Source organism: Cyprinodon tularosa, unplaced genomic scaffold (assembly GCF_016077235.1).
Source record: "Cyprinodon tularosa strain WSP-4 unplaced genomic scaffold, ASM1607723v1 ctg360, whole genome shotgun sequence".
Classification (NCBI taxonomy): domain Eukaryota; kingdom Metazoa; phylum Chordata; class Actinopteri; order Cyprinodontiformes; family Cyprinodontidae; genus Cyprinodon; species Cyprinodon tularosa.
In genome coordinates, this window is record NW_024039075.1 from 358,884 (window position 1) to 384,042 (window position 25,159).

The 25,159-nt window shown below is 36.6% G+C and overlaps 1 protein-coding gene across 1 annotated transcript; it reads left to right on the plus strand.

Annotated features, from left to right (window-relative positions):
* The first annotated feature begins 2,637 nt into the window (after window positions 1-2,637).
* si:ch211-198m17.1 (uncharacterized protein PB18E9.04c) lies at window positions 2,638-22,442 on the plus strand. The gene is made up of 15 exons (XM_038295845.1): window positions 2,638-2,721; window positions 7,362-7,435; window positions 12,810-14,774; window positions 15,608-15,802; window positions 16,924-17,022; window positions 17,109-17,218; window positions 17,304-17,362; window positions 17,445-17,575; window positions 17,667-17,801; window positions 18,818-18,860; window positions 18,965-19,002; window positions 19,098-19,185; window positions 20,575-20,767; window positions 21,184-21,216; window positions 21,510-22,442. The coding sequence occupies exons 3-15, from the start codon at window positions 13,142-13,144 to the stop codon at window positions 21,636-21,638; spliced, it is 2,886 nt and encodes a 961-aa protein (XP_038151773.1). The 5' UTR covers window positions 2,638-2,721; window positions 7,362-7,435; window positions 12,810-13,141; the 3' UTR covers window positions 21,639-22,442.
* The last annotated feature ends 2,717 nt before the right edge of the window (window positions 22,443-25,159 follow it).

Genomic DNA, 25,159 nt, shown 5'->3' on the forward strand with positions numbered 1-25,159 from the left:
ACAAGTTTGTCTTTATCAGTGTTTATTTTTACTCACAGTAAACAAATGTATGAGCTTTTCCATTTTTATCTGCATCTAAACAGAAAAACTGCCCACAAGGAGAGGGTTTAGTGTGGAAATCCACTTGCTTCTCCAGAAGCAAATAAATATTGCCTTTTCATCAAACAGACAATGACATTAAAGTGTATTTTATTGGTTCCCATGCCAATCTGCATTTACTAAACCTTGGACCTTTCCATTACTAAAGTTTTTAGGCATGCCTTTTTATTTTTACTCTCCATTCGTAGACCTTTATGCGTTTCCAGAAGATGCCTTCTCTCTAAACTGTTCCGCTTGTTACAAATAAGACGTTTTCAACAAGGATGTAAAGTATAAAAAAACGATTAAAAGCAAGAAAAAAAATGATAAGCAGGAATAAAAGTTTTGCATGTTTGGAATAAAACTTTTAAATAACCTGAGTATGAGTCAAGCAGCAAACAAAACTATGTACATACGTTGATGCTATAGGTTACATAACAATGTGACCAATTTAATAGGATGCTGGATAAGGGTCTCTGAACTCATCCTGCCAAAACTGATTGTCATGAATGGCTACATCTATTTAATGGTGCACAGGAACAGCAGCTTTTTTTTCCCTTTTTTATATATAAATGAGTCTGTGCTTTCTTAGACAGTTAGGTTTCATACTAAAAAAGCCTCACGTTTACATTGCATTCCCCAGAATTATTTAGACATACTTGTTTGAAGGCCAAGAACTTTTATTAATTTAAAGCTAAGCTGCTGTCTTGTTTCACTGCCTGATCAAGCTGTAGTGGGGAAAACTAATAGAAACCTACTTCACTGAACCTGAAATCCAGAAAACAGAAAAATCGGGTTGATCCTGCACCTCAAGGAAAAAGATGAAGGGATTTACCCAACAAATAAAAGATGCAGTTTTGCCCTGGAGCAGAGCGCCAGCATTTTCTTTTTAAGTTTGCGGTAGACTGTCAGGGCTGAACTGGTGGTGTTTCTGGTCTCTCATATGAGAGCTCTATCTAACAGGTGTAGATGCCCAGTACAGGGGCAGAGCTAGATGGGGGGGCAGGGGTGGCCATGGCCACCCTTAGTCAATCATTGGCGACCCCTACCATTTATTTCACTCTAATACAGATGGTGGCAACAGTAATACTCAAAACATTTAAATTTTTCACATATTAACAATTACTTAACAATAAATGTACGCCCAAATGTCTTTATTCCTCTACATGTTTGAACTAATAAAGGAAAAAAAGCATTCGGTGTGTTGGCACTGCAGCGTGGAATCAGCTCCAGTCTGAACTCAAGATGTCGCACACTATTTCATTGGACTAATTTCGAGCGGTTCTTAAAGATAGACAACAAGCTTCTTTGAAACAGTGTCACTGCTTTTAAATTGTTTTTATTGTTTTATATTTGTGCATATGTATTAATTGGTTTTATTTTTGTAACCAGGTTGCAGTGTATTGCAGATCTCTGCCCAGGTCCCCCTTGAAAATAAGATCCAGATCTCAACAGGGTTTACCTGGTTAAATAAAGGAAAGAAAAAAAACACAAGAAAACAAGAAAAAAACACTGTGGTAAATGATCCACATCAATATATTAATATTAAAGATGATAAATACAGAATTCAAGCAGAAATAGATTTTGTGTTTTATGGGGTCTCTGCAAGTGATCTAGGAGTCTTCAGTGAAATCATAGATAAATAACTATTTTAATAAAAATGTATTAAATAATCAATTTATGTAGATATTAGTACATATAAATAGCAATTTTATGGAGAATGATTACTGATAAAAGTAGGTAAGTAATGACAAAGGAAAAGATGTTCGCTCCAGAACTCAAAACTGAATGAATTATAATTTGTCTTTATTTAGAAAATATGGATGTTTTGCTTTTTTATTTGGTGGTTTTGGTGCCTATCTACTTGCGGCCACCCCTCAGTGTACATTGGTTATTGCCTGGCCACCCTTCTAAAAATGTTCTGGCTATGCCTCTGGCCCAGTAATAGTGCTAGCGTGAGCTGTAGCCTGGGTTAACCTCCAGTTCTCCAAAAGCGTAACCACCAACCACCTTCCACCACCAGCCGAGAACCAAAATGACATCCACTATCACAACGAAGCAAATAAAAAATAAATAAATAAATACTGATTTAATTTTTTCAACTAACAAAATATATGAAATATAGCTATTTTAGAGCATTGTGCTATTAAACCAGTGACGTCAAAGCCTTTGTTTTAAAGAGGTTTAGCCAAAAATAAAGATTACCTAGATTCTGTTAAAAAAAAAACAAAAAAACAATTAAAGGCTTTAAGTTAACTCATTGTCTATCTTTTCCAGGACAGTCTCTCTATTTGCATCTAAACGCTGAGCTAAAAATAGAGTTTATTGGTTGAGACAGTCTTCATAAGTCCAGGTTTACAGCCACATATCTACTCCCTGATGTGGGCGGGGCTTCGAGGCTTCAGCGCAGTAATGACGAGTGACAGGAGAGTCAGCCAATCAGATGCGGCGCTGAGTCCTCCTCAGAGCTCCCCTGTAGTTTCCACCTGGAGGAGACTCCTCCTTTCAGCACCGTTATATTAACAAGCGGAGCGGGGAGCTCCTCTAACCACCGCCTCCTTTCACAAAGCAGAGCCCCTCTGAGCTAAAATATGTTTCCACGCTGCCTGATTCTGCTTTTTCTCTTTGGAAATGTCGCCAAAGGTGAGTTAAGTTTTTCTACTAATACTCCAGATGAAGTTATAGCTGTTTTAGATATTAGTTATAACATCAAAGTCTGTTATGAGAAAATGTTTTATTTCAAAATGTCAAATCAGAAATATCTACTGTTTCCTCTGCAATAATTTAATTTTTATTTGTGACGTCAGCTTTATTAGATACACATTTATTAGATGAAATACATTTCATTTATTTATTTTTTGACAGTTTCATGTTCTAATTTAAGCATTTTCAAATTAAAGAAGATGTTTGATCTCTGTTTGAACTCTGTAAAGGAATTGTACAGTAAATATGATGGTGATTGATAAAAAAGCAATTCAGATGAAATTGATCTATATATATAATTGATCATCATATATTATCAATCAGTAAATTAAAACATAGAATAAAATTAAATTGAAAAAATGCAGATTTCTATTTTCTGGGTGATAGTTAATACCTTTTGGACAAAGAAATTCTTCCGGTCAACATTTGTTTTGCAGTATATTTGGGAAATATGGCGGCTAAATATCTATCTTTATCTTTTTTTTCTAATTAACTAGTTTTTGTTGAGAGATATTACTTTTTTTAAATTTAAATATCCATAACTTACTTTGTTTACTAAATGAACAAACCCTAAAGTTATTCACTTCTGTACCATATGTTTCAAACTGTTTTCAGTTTTCTGACTAAATATTTAAGAAATCAAGGCCAAAAAGATCAGATTTTGTTCCGTGTGAAAGTGTGATTTTAATTGTAAAAGCTTCACATTCTTAGGTAGGATTGCATAAAAATAGTCACGGACCTGACTCACTGCTCCCTCAGCGTGACTCAAAGCCCTCTGAAGGTGGACAGATGCCAGTGAAAAGGCATCGGATAAAAAACAGCCGGCTCTCCTGAAGCTTGGCTTCCCCCAGAGTTTTCTCTCTGGCCTCTTCACAACCCGGCGGAGCTCTGCTTGCTTGGTGAGGTTTAAAGACCTCTTCAGTGTGCATTCTCTGACTAAGCTTACAAGTCCCTCAATAGTTTTCTATTTTTCTTTCATTTTGCAGTGTTTCTGAAAGCTTCTTAGGTGAAAACAGACCTGTTCATATGGTGGGAATGTTTGTCTCCTTCGCTGTCATGCTGTTGCTTGTATACCAATTGTTAAACAGCAGTGGCAGAGGAGAGCCCCTTTACTCTGGAGGTGTGTGTCTAAAAGGAGCAGTAAATAGGTCCAGATGAGGAGACCTCCTGAGGGTCCTCCTCCTCCTTTTCTTAGTCTGGCGCCGTACTTTGTGGAGCCCCCTGATAATAAATATCATGTATAGAGGAGGGGAGCACTTTAAACGATGCACCGCATCATGACTCCATGTGTCATGTTTGGCCCACCAGTCATCATGGGCTCAAAGTCAGAGCATGAGAGACTTGCCAAGGAGTTCAGAGACAGATACAGGGATAATTTTATGTTGAATGTGACTTATGGTGGTGCACACGTAGGTTGTTTCGCTGGTGATTCTCAGTTATTTATGGGAAGATTGTCTATACTTCCTCCTTCTGGATTTTATACTCTTCCACTGTCCTTTTAAACTTCCCTGTATCTGCTTATCTTCCCCATTTCAACCCCACCTGCTGGCTAATATTGTCTTTCAGTCCACTTTTCACGCACGCTTGTTGCCGTCTCTGCTGCGGCCTATTCCCCTCGCTGGCTGCGTGTCTGCAACTTCCTGTTGGATTAGGCCTGATTCGGGGCAGTAAATCTTGTCCTGTAATTGGAAAGCATGTGCTGGCGGAGCTTTAATTGGATATGATATGTGCAGAAGCCCTGCAGGCGAGCTCTTACTCTAGGGAGCCATCTGTTACCTCCGAGTTGCAGTTTAAGACGTCCGTTTGCCCACATGCACAGAAGTCATTTCTGTCGTCCACTTCTTCCTGCACAGGAAGCTGGTTAAATTAAAGACTGTCTGCAAAAAAAAAAAAAAAAAAAAATGCAGAATGACACAATCAAGTGAAATAAAAGGACCTGACATCACTCTCGCATCTCTCCAACAGTTTGTCCTCATTATACATGGTCTCAAAGCATGCCTTTATCTCTGGATTGATAACTTAAGATAAAATAATCAGAGTTATGTCAGAAATTTCCGTTCTCCAGTGTTGGTGAAGTTTTACATTCCCGGAGCAGATGTGATGTCACATCGAGAGTCTGAAAGAACAGTTAAAAGGGTTTTATTGAAGAAAGAGGAAACAATTTAGCTCGTATTTTGAACCGTTTCTAGCATCCTATGTGACAAACCTGATTAGCAGAGTTAGCATTACCTCTACACAGATTCTCAGCCTTTTCTGACTAATGCAGCTCCTGGTGAAATATTTAGCCAAGCATCCAGAGAACTTATGCTAGAATTTAGTCTCGGTTTATGGAAAGAATCCAGATCTATAATTTATCAAACCTTTACCTAAAATAGTAAAAAAAAATAGGCTCAAATATCCTTAGGAATGTTTTAAGTCTAGCATGTCCGGAATCAGTGCCCTAGAGAACAAGGATACCTTCCCTAACTGGAAGTTTTTAAAATCTATTATGTTCCATGAAAGACAGAAGTTTCCAGTTACAAGGGATTAAACAGAAAAGCTGTAGCATTTTCCTCTTATCCTTCCCTTTTAGCTGTATGCTTTGCTCTCCATTGCTGAATAAATCCACAGCAGACATGTCTCAACCAGCTGTTATTAGATTTTTCTTAATGAAAAGTGCGGTACAAAATTGGATTGGATGGATATTTCATTTTAAACTACACTCTTCAGCTTCTGAATAAAACTAAGCTGATGTGTTCTTCTCACAGTAATGACTTCCACTCTGAAGGATGTTGTATTTTTTATTTTTGCGCTGAGTTTATTACTGTCACTTCATCAGTTAATGCCAATCATAAGAATATAAATAAGAATTCCTTTATTGTTTCAAATAAGGAAATTTGGGTATGACAGTGGGAAAATAAGAGAAAGGAAAAATTTTTTACTTTTCACTAACGTTTACTTCACAGCTATTATTTTCTTTTGCCAAGAAAAAAAAATGTTAACATGAGCTTCGTCTTTGCTGTGATGCTCTCATTTCTCTGTTTACACAATTTATTTTGATTCTGGATTGGAATATCAGAATAGTTTTTCTGCCTTGGAAGGCTCTGAGAGGAGCAGCTATCTCCTACTGTTCATAATTTTTTTCTTTTGTTTTACCCTAAATCAAAATGAGTTTTGTCCCGATAAGAAATAATAATGTTAAAGTGGTTAATTCAAGGTAAACCAAAGTGCATCAGATTTCGTCTTTGGTCCAATCATATCCAGATAGATTGATTTTAAAATTGATCCAAATTTAGCTTTAAAGCTACAGTGTTTAATTTTTAGCGACATCTAACGTCCAGACTGCAGACCGCAGCAACATGAACATCTCCCCCCCACCGCTTCTCCCCCCCCAACAGTACGGCGAGCGTTACGGGACAAAATGTCTTCCACGACGTCCGCATCACCTACCTTCTCAAGTGATGAGGTTTGTTTACATAGATAATTTTACAGATAGTATTCTCAGGCATAATACTGCCATCTATTGTTCAGTGCCGTCTCAGTTCATCTCTCTCAACTTGCCGTAGTTACTTTCGAGCGTAATGGGTGATCTCGCAATCGCTAGTTTGTTGACTCTGCGCTGCCGTAGCACAAAGATGTCTGCCTCCATGGCTGCAAGACCCGCTCCTATGTAATTATAAATAACGAATTCTAAGGCAACGCAGATATTAAGGTTAAGAGGCTGAGCTCGTAGATGATGATAAATAACATAGTTATGTATAATATATTTCATTTCTGACTGTATATCCCTGTAATTATTACACACTGTAGCTTTAAACAACATAATAACATTTAGACTTTACATCTTGTTTGATGCATTGCAATTTGCAAACCACCTAAATCTGACTGACCATAAAAAGTTGAGGAAAGCACGACTGGATACACTGGGTTTTGACTCCTTTTAACTCAATTTATTCAAACAAACAATTCAACTTTATTGATAGAGCACCTTTTATACAGACAAAACATGAAAGGGCTTTACTAGGACTAAGACCTAATAAACATTAATCAGAGGGAAGGAGGTCAGACTTAGTTAGACACAAATCAGATGACCTTTTAGAACATGTAGCATCACCAACCAATCATGTTGGGAAACATGTAAGGGAAACCTACATAGAACACACTTTCTAATAATGCTTGGATTTATATTACTTATAAAAACATTTCTGTCATTTTTACAATAACTCCATGCCAACTTCAACATCATTATAATCCGAACTTCCTCATATTTCCCAGCTTTTACCTCGCCGGTTCGAAGCATCCTGGGTGTCATTTCTGATCAGGACACTCAGCAGGATGACCTACTGTACCGTTGGTGGAAATAAAAGCTCTCCTTTCTGTTCTGTGAGGATCCTCCTGCTGAACCAATGTCAACTGAGCCTCTTTGATGTGCAGACCTTCAGGCGGCTATTACTTTTAAAAAGGAGACGATCGTAAATCAGTTTATACGATTTGATGAGACATATGTGCAGTAATTAGAGCTGTTGGATGAGTTCGTTTAACAGAGCAGTCTTTATTGAGTTCCTGCCTTTGACCTCAGCTTTCTCCTCATTACTCTGCAGCAAACATGTCATTTCATCTCCTGCTCAGCTTGCAGACTTTAATCTGGAGCTTCCTTCATGCACTGCAGCTAAAGGTACTGGCAAACTGTCTCAGGACCACACTTTTGCCCCCCTCTGAACAATACGCAGGAAATATTTGATGGGTGTCTCCTGACTTTTCCTCCTGCATAAAATAAGAATCCAGCTCAGGTTATCAAAACCAAGCAGGGTTTATTCTCTGGGAGTGGCAGTGCTGATGGGAAGTTGAAGGTGTGTGTATGAGGAACTGGATCTGATGTTCAGGTCAGGAGCAGGTATTTCACAGGAGCGCTATTGTGTCACATGAATAAAAATCCCTGAGCTACGGTGTTGAGCTGGAATATGAGCAGCATGCCGAACCAGCCGAACCAAGTCTTTGTTTCTGTCCCTAAGCTGAAATGAGGGAAATCCGAAATCTTGTCTAACATTCTTCTACAGACCTGCTTTATATAGACCCAGAAAAGGTGAACTGATTCAGGTTTTATGACAGATTGTTATAAGAATTTCTCATAGGAAATGGAGGAAAGCCGGATCTTCTGAAGATCCACATCCTCCTGGGTGGGTTTTTCAATGGCGACCTTAGACCCACTTGTCACCAGGCCTGACCCAGTCATCTCTTTTGTGTCTGCAAGAGATTATCCGCCTGTAGCTTAAATCCTCCAAGCCAGGAGACTCACAGTTAGACATGCAGCACAGAGTGTGTTTTTAATTACTCTGCTGTTTAAGCATGATCATATCTGCCTCATCATTGGGGTTCACATTCCCCTGTAGTGCATCATTTCATATAATCACATTTAGTTCAAAAACAATTCTCAAAAAGATGGGATGTAGAAAAAAAAAAATATTGTTCTTAATTATTAATGAAAAAAAGATTTTTATTGGTTTTACAACAGTCAAACTGTTCTTTATTTGCTTTGCATGTTTCCACTGATATTTTTGACCATTTGTATCTGACGTTAAGCTCCAAGTCACTCAGGTTGGGCGGCCTCCTTTGAAGCACCCTAATCATTACCTCCCTTCAAATAACCTGGATTAGGTTTAAGGCAGGGTTCTGACTGGGCTGTTCTAAAGTAATATATTTAACTATTGATTTTAAGTTTAAATCAAATTTTACCAGGGGTATAAATACTTAGTTATAGGCTAAAACATTTCAAACAATAATGATGTATGAGGTGTGAGAAATCACTTGGTCTGCAATGAGGAGGACAAATTGAAAGAAAAATATTTAGTAACTGATTTTTTTATATCACTTTTAGAAGCTAATTTATGCTGTCCTATCAGTTATTAATTTATGGCTGACATTTTCCAGTGACTGGATTTACAGAAGATGACCTGAAAATAGGAGAAGAGAACCATGGTGTTTATTTTTCTGTTTAGCCCTGTTCACAAACTCTTATCTCTCTGCCTCCCTTTGTCTTTCACTTCCCCCTTGTTTCCATATTTGGTTTTTATGATGTTTGCTGTAACTTTTCGTCCCAGGCGCCTAAATCCTCATGATCTCAGGGAAATCAGACAGGTTTGCATTTCAGCTTCATAGGCAAGACAAGGCAAGGCAATTTCATCTGTATAGCACAATTCAGTACATGGACAATTCAAAGTTCTTTTTGCATGAATTCGATAATAAAATAGAAGAAAAGCAAAAATATTTGTAAAACAAATAAATCATTTGGACCACAAAAAAGCAGAACAAAAGCAAGTTTATTTAAAGGCTCACAGCTTCAGGATCATATTGAGATGGATGGTGTTAGGCTGCAACTGCCAAAAATCCAGTGCTCACATAAAAAGTTAAGAACAGTGAAGACCTGCAGGTAGGTTTATTCAGGCCTAAAAAGCAACATTTTTAACAATAAGATGCAACACAAATCATTTTTAATTAAACAGAAACAGAAATCAACCTTTTTTTTAAGCTTTTATTTTATTTTTTTTTTACCATTTTATTCTTGTAATCTTTTTAAAGTTAAACTATTGAGGTTTCCTTTCTATTGAGTGATTGAATTTCTTCTTTCTAAAGTTAAAATGTAAGCTTTGGAGAGTATTTGAATAATTTTGATTAATTCTTTCTCTTAGTTTCTACCTATTAGTTAAATAAATCATTCATAAGAAAAAAAAAGTCACCTTCAGAATTATGTTAGTAAATGTAGCATTCTTCTTTTCTCTTTTTAAAAAGGTTTTTTTTTGTTATTAAAAAAAGTAATGATTTCAATTCTTTTTAAACATTTATTTTGACCCATAAAGCCGTATCTGATAAAAAAAGAAACATCAGTTAAGAACACAATCAAAAGTGAACAATCTTGGTGGCTTAGGGGTGTGCAGACCTTTAGTCCCTGTGAATAACTTTAATCATTCGGCCTTTTTTTTTTTTTTTGGTAGGAATCTATCAGGATGTCAAGTCTTGATTTTTGACCCACTGTCTGTAAAATCTCCCAGATTTTGAGGCCTTTTCTCTTTCTCTTATTTTCTTTTTTTGTTTTTGTTTGATCTAGTTCTGAGCTTTGGTGTTTTGTTGTTTCAATGCCACCGTTATGTTATTAATTTGGACTCGTTGTGATTCAGGAAAATGAAATCCCCTTTCATCTTCAGCTTTCTAACAGAATGTTATAATATGTGTATATACTTTACTTTCAATTCATCTAAATGATCATAATTTTTCCACTGTTGATTAACATTCCTGTATATCTCTTGTAACTTTTCCTTTATAATATTTAACTGTGCAGTCAATATTTATTAAGACTCAATCCCTTACAGCAAAACTGTGATTAAGCAGATCTGGGATATCCTGCTGAGCAGCCTTTTATTATGCTTTTTTTCCTAATTGCTGTCATTTCTTGGTAGTTTCTAAACTTTTTTATTCTGGAAGTTGTGTGAACTCTGAGGCGTTTAGTATCCAAAAAAATACTCTTAGCCATATGCTGTCTTCAAACAATTTATTTGGCTTAAATATAAAGAAGTGCAAATATCACTATAATCATGCAGCTGCACTTTATTTCAGCTTAATCCTATTCACTATAATACGTGACAGACATGAACTCCCACAGACTGAATGCTGAATCAGGCCCTAAAGGTGTCTCAGTCAGTATAAGTTTTAAGGCGACTGGCTTTTGTCTTGTTATTGTTCCACATTTTTCCTGATCAGATTTGCTTGTTTTTTTTTACTTGAATATATCAAGATGTTTGTCAAAATGTTTGTCAAAAGAAATGAATTATTGCTCTGGCTATTTTTCAGTTCACAGGACATTTTAAGAGGAATGTGTACACCTTGAGGTCTACTGAAACCTCCTAATATTGACGAAAACCACCTGAAACAGATATGATTCACAGACCCCAACCTTATCTACAAGATACAGAGTAAATAACAATGTTAGCCATTAAGAAAATGGTCAAAATGTGTTTATTTTCTAAGGCAGATAAAAAAAAAAGTTACATAGCTTACGGTGTTCTTGCAGTAAGTCAGTTTCACATAAGGGACACACAGGTCCTTAGGAATTTAAGATAAAAAATACAACGGACTAATCAAAGCATGGCCAAGTGGGTATAATTGAATAGGTTTTCTTTTTAATCTCCATTTAATGTTAACCGCTATGGCTTGTTTACTATATTTAAATTCAGACCTAAATAGTGGGTCTCAGATTTATCATGTATTTTGCTGCATCAGTCCTGTACCATGATGTTCCCCTTAAGTAACCTTTTTTCCACTAATCTTTATTTACTCATTCTGCCTTGCTTGTTAAATTAACTTTAAGAACATACATATATTTGTTTACAGAGGTGCAAGTGTGTGTCATGTCTATATTAATGTGCTGTCACTGTGGGCAGCATCTAGCTTTTCATCTCTGAGTAAATATTGGTCACTAAGTGATAAAAATGTTTACTCAAATGAGGCCTTGGAGTCGTTGAATATAATCAGATCAGGTTCAGGATCTGATATTAGTCTTCATATTTTCTCCGCTTCCTTTGAGAAAATTGAGTCGTCCACCTAGCTTTTTCCTCTCTCTCTCTCTCGCTTCCTTAAGTGCATGCAGATGAGGACAGGACACAAACAAGGTTAAAGCAGTGCTGTTATCAAAGACCCCCTGCTGCTGAAGAGCAGCTCATGCAGCCCCGGTACTCATTTTGTTTCTCCATAAATACAAAACATAGAGCTGGTGCAGACTAAATTGGAACTGCCTTCTGAACAAATAGGAGGCTGCTCCCATCTGCAGGTGACGTTGGCAGAACTTGAGAGTCGATTGTCATTTTCTGTTGGTCTTATCTGCTGAGCCAATCTTTTGTCAACTTTTAAAAACATCAAAGGAAGCAAAGTTTCTGCTACTGTCTGTGATTATAAATGAAAATGTTGCATGCATTTACTTACAGTTTAAACTAAATATCAATGTAAACAATATAAAAAGAGACACAGCCATTTTATGCCTGACATTAAACTGCATTAAATGTTTCCTTTTTAGGTCAGTTAGGAGAATCTGATGTCTTTCTTTTTTCTAAACACCAGTGTTATGAGAAAGAAAGATATATATTCCTAAGATTATTTTCTTTCTTTTTCAAAGGAGAAGCGATTCCTCCAAAAGCAGCTTAAAAATATATTTTGTTGGTTAGAAATTGACTTAAGAACAAAGAGATTATGACAGATATATTTCCTTTGGTGTGATAAATCCAAAGCTGAAGTTTAGAGAATTAGTTTCAAAATCACTTCGAATTCTTGTATGACTGAAGAAAAGTGTGAAACTTATATCGGAACCTTATGGAAGGACAACCCAAAATGATCAACAAAACACTTAGAAAATTAACTTTGGAATTTTAGGCAATGAAAAAAAAAATAATAATAAATGATAATAATAATAATAATAATAGAACTTTTATTTTGGGAGGTATAAAATAGAACTTACTTTGGTAATCTTATCCTTTCTGACCTTAAACAGAAGAAGTTCTCTCTTACTAAATGTTATACAGTTAGTACTGCAGTATTTGTCATTTGGGATTTTTATCATTAAAAAAATTTGATTAATCAAATTTGCTTTGAAAAAAATGGAAGATTAGATTTTCAAGCCATATTCTCCAGCCTTAGGCTGAATCTCCAGTGACAAAGAAATGGCCATTCCAAACAAACAATAGTGAATGCAGACAAGAATTTCTGATTGGTTTATGCCTTTCCTATTGGAAAATAAGACATAAATAGCAGACAGAAAACTTACAGTCAAGTTAGTGTTACAGTGTTGTAATACAGAAAAGCTCTCCACTGTCCTAAAAATATGTGTTTAGTATTCCTTTATTTGTTTCTGGGTAAGGTTTAGGGTAGTAGTTTGGCTAAGTGTCTGAGGGATAAAAAACTGTGTCTGATGTAGTGGCTATCCTTTAAGGCTTAACTAAAAGATTTACTTAACTGTTACCAGCGAAGACAATGTAAAAGACAATTTTATGCTTCTGTTTCCATTGCAGGAACAACAACAACGGAGGCACCTAACGTGACTACAACTACTTACAGTGCTAAGAATGGCAACAACACAACCATAAATCTCTTAACAGAATCAAAAAGTACTGTAGCTTTGGACATTACCACAGTAAAAACATTAGAGACATCATCAGTTCCTCCTAAGATAACCACAGCGTATTCAGTTAACAGGAACAATACTGAGAACATCACCACAGGAAGCCTAAGCAACTCTCCTACAGCCTTCACCACTGGAGGAACCACATTGGCAGAGAAGAGCAGTTCACCTTCTACAACTGCTGCACCTACTCCAATCGACAGCACACAAATTAGCACATTGATGCCAACCACTGATAACACTTCAACAGATATACCAATTACCCTAACAAGCAAAAATATGGCTACCGCTGCTTCAGTCACCCCAACAACAAATAAAACAGATGTTACCATCACAGCTTCAAGCAACAATCCAACTACAGTTTTCAGTCCAACAAACAACGATGCAGCGTACAGTGATACCACTGAAAGTGCCTCAATCACCCTAACCACCGAAAATTTGACGCAATATCCATCTACTCAAACAAACAATGACACAACTACAAATATTCCAATCATGTCTACAAGCAACTACGGAACTTCACTAGCTTCAGTCACTCCGATGAGCAACAATATGACTACACTGGCTGGCAGCACTGAAACTACAGCAGCTTCGACAACACCTACGAGCAATGTTATGACTACAGATGCATCAATCACTACATCAAGTAATACAACAACTGCAGATATTTTAATCACGCCAACGGTCAACAATGAAACTACAACTGATTTGACCACACCAACAAGCAACAACAAAACTACAGTGGATCCAATCACACCAACAAGCAACAATGAAACCACAATCGATCCAATCACACCAACAAGCAATAAAATTACTACAATTTCAATAACTCAGACAAGCAATAATGAAACTACAACAGATCCAATCATACCAACAAGTAACAATGAAACTACAGCTACTCCAATCACCCCTACAAGCAACAACAAAACAACAGCGATTCCAATCAGACCCACAAGCAACAATGAAACAACAACAATTCCAATCACTCAGACAAGCAACAATGAAACAACAACAATTCCAATCACTCAGACAAGCAACAATGGCACTACAACAGATCCAATCATACCAACAAGTTACAACGAAACAACAGCGATTCCAATCACACCCACTAGCAACAATGAAACAACAACAATTCCAATCACTCAGACAAGCAACAATGAAACAACAACAATTCCAATCACTCAGACAAGCAACAATGGCACTACAACAGATCCAATCATACCAACAAGTTACAACAAAACAACAGTTCCGATCACACCAACTAACAACAACAACTCAACTGTTCCAATCAACCCGACAATCAATAGCATGACTACAAATGGGTCGATTGTACCAACAGACAACTATACAACCATGTCTGTGACACTTACACCGCTAGGCAATGACACAACGATCACAACAACAAACAACTACACCACTTATAATGTGCCAATTACAACTCCAACTGCTGAAAAAACTACAAGCGCACCTGTTACATTCACCAACAATGTCACAACAACAGCTACAAGTGACAATGTTACTCTTAGTCCACAAAGCACATCCACCAGTGTAACTATGGTTACCTCAAACAACGATACAATCACTTCAACAACCACAGAGATGGGAAACAACTCAACTTTTACTAGCACCACTCCACAGACCAACAACATGACAACAACTATAAGTTTGGTTACATCAGATCAAACTCTTACCACACATACAAGCTCTGTTGGAGCTTCTGAGAGTCCTACATCAACTGTCAATCCATCCTCTTCACTCACCTCAAGCCCTCAGCCATCCAGCACCATCCCAGGCATGAGCAACTCTACCACTGGTGGCAATACAACCAACAGTCCTTCAACAGTACACTCAGCAGGTAAACCTAACCTTTTTAACAGCAGCAATGTCTATTCCTCTAACTGAGGAGGTACGTTCACAGAAAAGGTCTTGATAGTTGAGTCCAATTTTTATATTGAATCCAATCTCTTCAGCCTAGTGTTTCATACCAATAAATATATGTAGCTGCAATCAAAACATAAAGACAACCTCGCTGCACAGAAGAAGAATCTAGATGTCACCGTAGCACAGTATTGACAGATATAAAGATGAATGTCACTAGAAGTGTTTAATAAAGATTTGTTTTAAAACAACAAACAAAAACCTAATAGTGGATGTCACTTTCTCTGTGTCATTATTAAACTCTCGAGCAATGAGAGCTGACAGCGTAATGGTCCCATCATTAGCAGTGACAGAGGATAAGAAAAAACAGTGTGACTATTAACAGCGGACATTTGCAAAACAATTAGTGACTGCTGCTGCTGTAGAGAAGTCTGTAAGGATGTGTACTGGGAGCCCTGGCTATAATGCTATAAATGACTATAAAGTCATAGAAAATGCAGGATAACTCTTCAGGCTGCAGATGATCAGAGATCTAGTTAGTATTATTGTATCATATATGAAAGTGGTACAAATTGTTTTTTTAGGAGGTGAAAAGATTAGAACCGGACTGTTTTGATTGATGCAAAATTGTAGGACATGAGTCTGTTATGGGGAAGAAAATTGGACATGGAATTGGAATGTATTATGTAGAAATAACCACTCTCTAGGAGCATGCTCTGATTGCGTTAATCATTTGTTAGATGTGTCTCGATACTGGCTTATCTGTCAATATGTTGATGAACTGACTGGGTTTAATTTTTGATGATTTAGTTACCAACAACACTATGGATCAAACCACCACTATAAGTTCTATAATCACAAATTCAACCATGAACACCATTCCCACCCTGGACACCAACACCACCACCAGTGGAGCCACAGAGGTTGTCACCACCCTTCTCACAACAGGAAGAACCAGCAGCAGCCTCTCCACAGAGGTTCCGCTCACGCTGATCCCTGTTATTGGTTTGTACCATTTCCTTTGTGTCTGACTGTCCATAGCCTTAGAGTTTGAGCACAGAAGCACAACTTCAACAAAGATTTTTTGCCATTTAGAGTCAGAGCAGTTGATCAGGTTAGCTTGATTAGAAAAGGTGTGTTTGTCTGTCAAAGTTCTAGTGTAATATACACACATTAGAAGTTTTATACTTTTATTATGCTATTTGCAAAATACAATATATACTTACAGTATGTATAATAGTTTAGATTTTTGCTGCCACTGTTCTTTCAGTAAGCAGTAGTTATGCATTTGATTGTAATTTTGGAAATGTTCTACCTGGCACACAAAAAGGCTGTATTTGGTCTGAAAATAGAAACACCTTTTATTGTCCCACAGTGACAAAATATACGTCTTGAGTGACATCAGGTAGGAGTTTAGCAAACTTGATTGGATGTTTTAAAAACATTGAAATATGCCAGCTGATTTGTTGAGATATTAGATAATTGTGGGGCGTGGAATGGGTGTAGAGGTTCAGCATGTGACCCATGTAAAGATGCTTTGGTCCTTGATGCGACCATCACAGGGTCAAGTTCCAGGATGGGAATTTTGCCAAATGTCTTCTCTCTTTAATCCAGTTTCCTGTCTGACTACTTTAAAAAATACCTTAATAAAGGCCACTAGTCTGATAAATAATCTTTAGGTCCCTTTCCATTTTGACTTGGATTATTGCACTTGTGCTGCAGAGATTTACTCAACTTATAAATAAGTTAAAAAAAAATAAAAAGACTACACAGTAGTTGGCATGTGTTATTTTGTTATTGCATAGTGAGAGAGAAGACTATTGAGTGACAATAGGTAATGCTTTGCATAAGATGTCCAAGGAGGGGGGTGCTGACCCTTGTCCCACTTCCTATCACCTCCTCCTTCCCCCAAGTGAGGAGTTGTACAGCTTGATGGCTGGATTGATCTTGAGATCTAGATTGGTACAAAGAAGCATCATACCTCTTTTTCTAGCCTTATACTAGACATCGTTTAATTGATAGACTGAATCCAAATGGTGCTAAAATTATTGTTTAATCCTCTTGTGACCTGAAAGAAAAAGACCCAAATCTTTAAAGTATTCTGTTTTCTGAATCTCTCTCCCCAGATTGTTCCTCCACCAAATGTCCTGCTAAAAGCATCTGCCTCAATGGCACCTGCCAATGTCTCACTGGCAACTTTCTACATAATGGACAATGTGTTCCAGGTAATACCCCAAATGAGTTTGATACAAACACCTCCTTACCTGGCAAGGAAAAATTCCTTGATAAACGTATTTGGTTGTCTTTGCAGCCCAAATATTCCCAGGAAGGCTTCATATCCTGTCTCTAACATTTGAGAATCAAATGAGCAACAGGTCATCCAACATCTTTCATAGGACAGCAGCAAATATCTCAGCAGAGGTGAATTGTTAGATCATGAACCAATGAATCTGCTCTTACAGGTTATCTTTTTTTTGCTAATTAAAAGGACTTTTCTCTGTTGTAGCTCAGAAATCTCCTAAGAAATGAGCCTGGATATAGAGGATCAGAAGTTGTTCGGCTAGAGTAAGTTTTCTGTCTTTCTCTTGCTGTCTCTGTGTATTGTAAAATACCAGAACTCATCTTCTGATATTTTCATCCTCCCCAGACCTGGAAGTGTGGTAGCAAGTGTAAATAACATCTTTGAAAACAGTCCTGCTACTCAAGAATCTTTTGATGAGGTCATTAAAAATGCTCTAGGAAACTCCACAGGACTTCTGAGCAGGGCAACATACACAGGCAAGAACTACCTCCTTATGCAATCCCTAAGAATTCTAGGTTACTCCAGATCATTATCTTAAGATTTTTCTTTTTACCTCCTCTGTTTCAGCAACGGATCTGTGTAAGGTGGAGCCATTACCTTGTGAGGCCTCTAGTACAAAGTGCACAAATGAGAAAGGCCAAGCTTCTTGCTCCTGTAAAGAGGGATACATCTCCATAGTCTACTCCACCACCAGCTGTAAAGGTACCTTTTGATTCTTCTGTCTCAAATATGTTAGACTTTTTATGGCTTTTACATTGTCTTGTTTCCATACACTTCTTTAGCTTCTAACAGCATACCATGTATTTGTCCTCCACAATTAACCAGTTTAGTTGTGCCTGTTGCAGGAAAGCCCAACACCATGGTGCTGCCACCATGTTTCACCATGCAGATAATATTTAACTGAACTTTTTGCAGTCCTTTTGGGTCAAACATACAGTTTTTGCATGCCAGCCAAGAACTTTAAAGTTTATCTCATCTAACCAGGACATCTTCCACTGGTCCATTATGTCCGTCACTGAACCACAATAACCATGAAGTTCTCCTAGCTTCTCTTTACCGGCCTTCTGGCTATTCATCAACAAAAGCCACATTAATATCATTATCAAAGTATCACCTCATTGACCAGCTTTTGTGAACACATTATTTGGTTGACATTATTTTGCTCTTAACTTATCCAACAATTGATGGTAATTTAGAGGAACAGACACAGTATACATTCAATTGTAAAGACTGTTAAAGTGGAAAAAGTTAAATGTTAGCTGATCGACAGTCTAGAGACTAGTAACAAACCTTCCTTATCCCCACTGAAACACTTCTGTGGGAAGGAGGGAAAGAAACAACAGGGAGTAAAACTCACAGGCAAGGTCAAGAGCTGTAGCCTTTTCTCTCTGCAGACCCTTGACCCAATCTTCATTTATCTCTCTAATCTATTTCTTTTTAACTGGACGTTACCCTGGTAACATGAGGAGGAATCACCACTTTGCCTTAGATCGTGCAGGGATGTGACCAATGAGATCAGCTGTTGGAAATCCATGATTGAATGCATTTCAAACAAATTCTGCTAACAGATTCTTTCCCAAGAAATACATAATATCCTTTTGTGTGTTTGCTAGTAATAGCCCTTGTGTTGCCTCCAGAGCCTGAAACTGTAGCTTTGTTTGCTCTCTAGTAAAAGATATTGTCACTGAGTTGTTGTGTCATTTTTTTTTTTTTTGCAGCTTGTCCAAGTGGGCAGCAGGCAGTGGGGGACAAATGCCAAACGTGAGTATACATATTTCACACAGGGCTTTATGTACTAGCTCCCTCTAGTGGAGTCATTGGTAAATGCAAAATGTACCAGTGTAAATTTAGTTGTTTTCTTTCAGATGTCCATTTGGGTATGCTGGTTTCAACTGCAATGACTGTGAGTCTTTCATCATGTTAGCATCAGAGAAACAATGCAGCTGAATGTTTATCCTGCTGTGGAAATCTTTTTAAATATTTCTCCTGTCTTTGCAGCATCATTACTGGCAGTGGTGATCGTCTCCTGTGTGTTAGGAGGACTTCTCCTCATCCTTCTTCTAGCTTTGCTGGTTTACTGTTGCTGGTAAGAAAATCAGACATGACTTTCAGACCGTTCTAAAGATATTAGCTGTGTTTAATTGCTTGGCTTATTAGCCTTTACTGTATTTAGGCTAATTAGTAATAATTCTTAAGATCTTATAATCTTCCCTGTCCTAAACATTGCCTGTCAAATCAGTTTAATCTGTGCAGTAATAATCAATGTTGGTAAAAAAAAAAAAAGGTCAAAAAAGAAATCCATGGTTGCTATTAATCTATGGCTTGGTTCTTAATTACAAACAATGTCTTCAAGTTTGCGTATAGAAATAAGGTCACAGGAAAGCCGGCCGATTGCTTCAAGAAATCCCTCTCACTGAGCAAGTATATAACAGCAACAGTTGTGTTGATTGAACTAAGTTATTTTCAACAGTAAGTGTTCATGTCAGACTTGCCAGAAATAATCCTGCTGCAGCAACAAGGTTTTCAATGGTGTTTGACCAGGCAGAGTGTTCACTTTACTGTAGAAATGTAACACATTTATGGCTTACAAGACATATGGAGCATCATGACCAGAGTTACATCATGTAGATCAATTTTGGTCAAGGCGGAGTCAATTATGAGCAGTTTTAAACTGCAGTGCTTTTTGAACCAAAACTCCATAGGCTACATAAAAAAAGAACATATACAGTAAACATCAAGGTAAAGATAGGAAAATTGACATCTTTGAGTGGTCTAGTGACAAGAAATGCCCTCACAGCTTATAGAAACATTTGGAAGGCAGATAAGGTGGATATATGAGAGGGGTATAGACTCCTAGAGCTTAAGACTGGATACTGTTACCTTATAGTATCAGTTTAAGTGTTTTCGCACTAATACAGTGACATTATGGCAGCTGTTGTTTTGCTTCTTACATGAATTAAACAAGATAAATATCAGATGTGTGGCAAGCGTTTTAAAATAATATCTTATGGTTTAGTTTATCCATGTGACAACCTTTCTATCCAGCAAGGTTTTGCTGTTTCTTTAACACATTGTTGATGATTGTATTGAAAGGAGAAGAGGTGCTGTGAAAAAGGCATTGGAAATCACAGAGATGTGATGATGAGCCAGAACGATAAATTTAGTCACATGATTTTTTTGCTATCTTAGGAAACTTAGTGAATGTTGTGTTTGTTTTCTTCTAAACTCATAATCTCCAAAATGGTCAGTCTCTGAAGAGAGGAAAAGTGGTTAATTTACATAAAAAAAAGGTTTCAAAGACCTTTGGAAAACCAATTGGGTATTTTAGATAATAAACAAAGAAATCTAACTTTGAAAAACTATATTGGAAGCAAACAATTGACAGTAAAAACATTTGCTTAACTAAAATGTAAGCACAACAACATTTATTTTTTATTTTTATTTTTTTCATTCTTTGCTCTTCCTTATGTATCAGGAGAAGATGTTCAAGAAACAAACCTGACCACCACACCAGTCCATACTCTGAGGACTTAAACAAATCATGGCCCATTAGCATCACCCCCATCCCACGTGCAAACTCCAACTGGGACTCAGCCGCTTCCATAGAGATGACAGAAGGGGGCAGCACCAACATGCTGGTGGACAAAAAGCGACAAAGCAATGGCCTTGTAAGTTCAAACACTTGCTTCTGTCTCTTGCTGCTTCTTCTTTTTTTTTAATAAAGCTTTAGCTGCTTCAGCATCACTGCCGTCACATAGCCTACTACCTTAACCAAAAATGCAAACCTGATTATTTGCAAGTGAAAAACATCCGGATAAATGGTTAAATTGAACCACATTTGGTTGATGTGTCTTCCTATCCCCTGCTTTTTAACAAAACAAAAAAAACACAACCTCAGTGGGTTTTTTTTTACCTGGAAATCAACAACCTATTTTTCACTCTGAGTTTAAAACACAACTGATCATTTTTAACCTTTGCACAGCATTGTATTTAATCCACTCATCCAGAATGTAAATACAGTCCTATTAGCATTAGTTCCTACCCCTGCTCCCTGCTTTGCCTGACTCACAGTGTGTTGCTTTAGGGGTGTCACCTGAAGCAGAAAGGATGGAAAAAGGTAAGGTATAGCTTTGCTTTTAGACCTTTTTCCCTTGATGCCCCCTGCAGATAATTTAGACAGCATGTTTGCATGCATAATGGTGGTGATGTTTCTGGTTGTATGGGAAATGTTATCGACTATTTTCTTTGTTCTCCATGCTGATTGTAGTGAATTTAGCTCCATCAATACCCTTAAATCAGTAGGGTTATCGGTGTATGTGTACTAGGTTTACTTGAGTGTTTGGGTATAAGCACGTTAAATCATCGCTGTATAAAAAACAATAACACTCCACACTTCTGCTGGCATTCCAGTCAGGATCGTATGAGCTGAACCCAGAGGAGATGAAGACCTTCAAAGGTAAAAACACGTCCCGTTACTCCTATCTGGTCGAAGGGCACGAGAACCCCTACTTCCTCCCTGGTGATGAGAAGAAAAACTGAGACAACAAACTCCTCAAAGAAATGATCAAATTCTCTGGGACAACTGGTACACTTTCACAGCGGGATCAGGCTATTCATGAAGACAATTCATGTAACGAACCTGCTTTGATAAATGAAGAATCATCAATATGCTGAAAAAACCCCCAACAAAAACTGTAACCAAAGGGATTAAAGTGGAGATGTTTTTTTTCCTGTTATTTTCTTAAGTAAATGTATGAATCTTGTCTGCTTTTAAGAAGCACAGCCAGTAGGTGTCAATGTTGCTTTTTATTAATGCAGTTCATTTTGTCTTAAGAAATCATCATGTAGTATATTTTTATAATTATGCTTCCTTCGCTGATTGCACTGAAATGTGTTTGTGTGTGTGAGACGTTTACCTCTACCTTTCAATCGAAGGTGAATTGAATCATGGTTTTTAGAATGGAATGACCAGTTCTTAGAAAACAACCTTTAAAAGATCAAAGGGGCTGGATCCCTGGCTTGGATTGTTTTTAAAAATGTAGCAGTCTAGTGTGGAGGATTACAGAATGTGCCTGAATTAGTCGTCAGTTTTACAAATAGGAAATATTATGCAACGCTGGTGATAAAGCCTGTCTTTTGGAGGTGCCAATTGCCCATTGTATAACTCTTTATTTTTTTTGGAGTGGGGGGGATCTATACTAATATATTTACCTTTTTGTGAATAAAATAGCTACGTTTTGTATATAAACTTTTTTGTTTTGTAAAAATAATGAGATTTATTTGGTTGGGAGTGTGTGTTTGTGTGAGGGCTGATTGTTGAAATAAATTAATTTAAACATAAAATGGGTCATCATTTCTGTATTATGCCAAATAAAACAACAACACATTATGGTGTCTTTGCCAATATGAACCCCACTGTGCTTCCCAGCACAAATAAAATTTGCTGACATATTTGGGGGAAAAAATCTAATTAGTAAAACTTAATTTAATCCTGTTTGCTCCAATTTTTATTTTTATTATTTACTTTATTTAAACAAAGTAAGTACAAACAAGTAAGGCCATAGCAACATTACAAATCTGTGGAAGGCATAGTAGTGGCAGATTTCAAAAATGGAAGTACAAGGCATTATTGATAAGGAACAAAAAAATAAAATGGCTGATAATAATGAAATAATTATTAACATGGCAACAAGGGGATTTATGTTAGGATTGATGAACATCGGTGGGCAAACCCATCAATATTTCAGTCCTGTATTCGTATGATTCGATACATTTAAGATATTTCAAATATAACTCGATAATTCAGATAAGAAAACTTAAAAGATTGGGGATTATCTCAACACTCTTTGTTTATGAATAAAGAATTTTGATAAACACAAAATTAGGTTACAACCGAGTTCTATTGTTTTGTTTTTCAATAATATTCCAAAAGTTACAATATCTCTAGAAATGGATTCAGGAAGTGCAATTTTTTATTTGATCCATGTTTCTATGCAATTCCAAAATGTTTTGATTTGATGGCATTCATAGAAAACACGGTCAGTTGTTTCTATATCACGTTTAGTTTGTTCCGATTAAAGCTTCTGTTAAAGTTTTATTTGGGTTTTATTTTGAAATGCTCAGTTTTCAGTTTCCTCTTATCGGTCAACAGCTGCGTTCTCAAATTAGTTGATCAATCAACAGCTGTGCCACCTCAGTCTTCTCTCAGCGCTCTTCTATATTGTTTTAGTTTATATATATATATATATATATATATATATATATATATATATATATATATATATATATATATATATATATATATATATATTTATATATAATTTTCGATACCTGAAAGGGAGTTTGTCTGCTTGCATCAACATCACCTCCAACAACAAAGGTGAGTAACACCCCCATCTTTTCCTATGTACCTTGGTATATATTGTTCTATAAATGACTGTTGATATTAATGATGGTGAGATGAAGCCTCATGAGGCTTTGAACCGTTTGGGCAAATTGTTTCAATGATCCACACATTTTAGGATGCTTCATGTGAAAATGTCACCACCTACTGGCGGAGTGCAGAACTATAGTTAGTAATATAATCTGTGATTTTTTATTTTTTTTTGCAATTCTTTTTTTTTTTATTGTTATAATTGGTGTGCATGATAAATATTTTCTCATGGTTTATGTGCGTAAAATTTCTTAGAAGAGAACAATTGTTTAAGGTTCACTGTTTTTCTGTCATTATTGTGGCAATTAGTACAACTTGGCCGGTCATGAGCAACATGAAAGGTGTTAGTCATTACTATGTAAAAAAAACAGTTTTTCCTAAATTTTTGGTTTTATTTTGGTTGGAAGTTATGTGTCCATCCGATCTAATCTGGCAGTGTTTTTACCTAATCTACTGTATATTTGGTAAAAGGGCAAACCAATACAAATTTATCACTTTGGCCATGATACTGGTTAAGTAGTAATACAACTTCAAAAGCCAAGGCTGGGGCTTGAACCAAAAACCCTTGGATTGAAAGACAAAGTCACATCAAACGCCACTTTCAACAATAAACCGCACTGTAGAAAGCAAAAATACAATATAGGAATAATAAAACTGAAACCAGTGGCTTGGTCAATTTCTGATCATATTGTTTAATCTGCATTTTAATTGTTTATTTCCTTACATTATGCAATTATATACCATAATGTTAACATGAAAGGAAAACAGAAAACTCAAAAGGACTAGATTTATGTTTAAACCCAAAGCCGAAGTTAGCTCCCGGAAAAGGATTTTACAACATTTATTTTTCTAAGGAAATATATTATTAACCTTTAACATATATAATACACTTACTATTTTTAAGGATGGAAATATGTAATTTAGGTATTTTTTTTAATAACTAAAATCGAGGATGACCCAGATGTATATCTCGGCTCATCTCATAACATCACTAGTTAATAAATAATAAGAAGAATTGAACCTTATTGATCTCACATTCAAGAAATTTAGCTCTGCATTAAACCCATCCCTGTGGGGAGCAGGGGGCTGCCATTGTGCGGCGCCCTGGGAGCAATCGGGGTTTAAGGGTCTTGGTCAGGAACCCAGAGTGGAGGCAGTAGGGATTGAATCGGGTATTTGCAACCTTCTCAGAGCACAAGCTCACCGCTCTCTAACCCACTAGGCCAACACTCCTCTTGATATATATTTTATGATTTACATTGATTAAAAATGTTATGTTAATTCTCAAATGAGTTTTTCTGTAATATAATCAAAATTTTAACCTAATGAGTCTGGAATTGTGAACGTTTTGAAAAATTTGTTTTCTTTGAGGTAACTTTGTCAGGTTTATTATATCTGAAATGTTAATATAATAATATTAGTGGAAAGCGTTTAGAATTAAGAAAGTAAAACCATATTTAAACACAGTGTAGTTAAAGTTAATTACGACATACAGATATCAACAGAAATCAAAAATAAACTATTAATAATATATGCTGTTGCTATGGCCTACATAATCAGAAAGAAATATCAATTAATAATTGATCCATTCCAACGGCAGTCATTGATGCAACTCCAAGGCAGGATA

Coding starts and splice junctions, on each gene's coding strand:
- si:ch211-198m17.1 (XM_038295845.1), top strand. CDS start 13,142: ATGCCAACCACTGATAACACTTCAACAGATATACCAATTACCCTAACA. Junction 17,802..18,817: donor CTCCACCACCAGCTGTAAAG/GTACCTTTTGAT, acceptor TTTTTTTTGCAG/CTTGTCCAAGTGGGCAGCAG. Junction 18,861..18,964: donor GTGGGGGACAAATGCCAAAC/GTGAGTATACAT, acceptor GTTTTCTTTCAG/ATGTCCATTTGGGTATGCTG.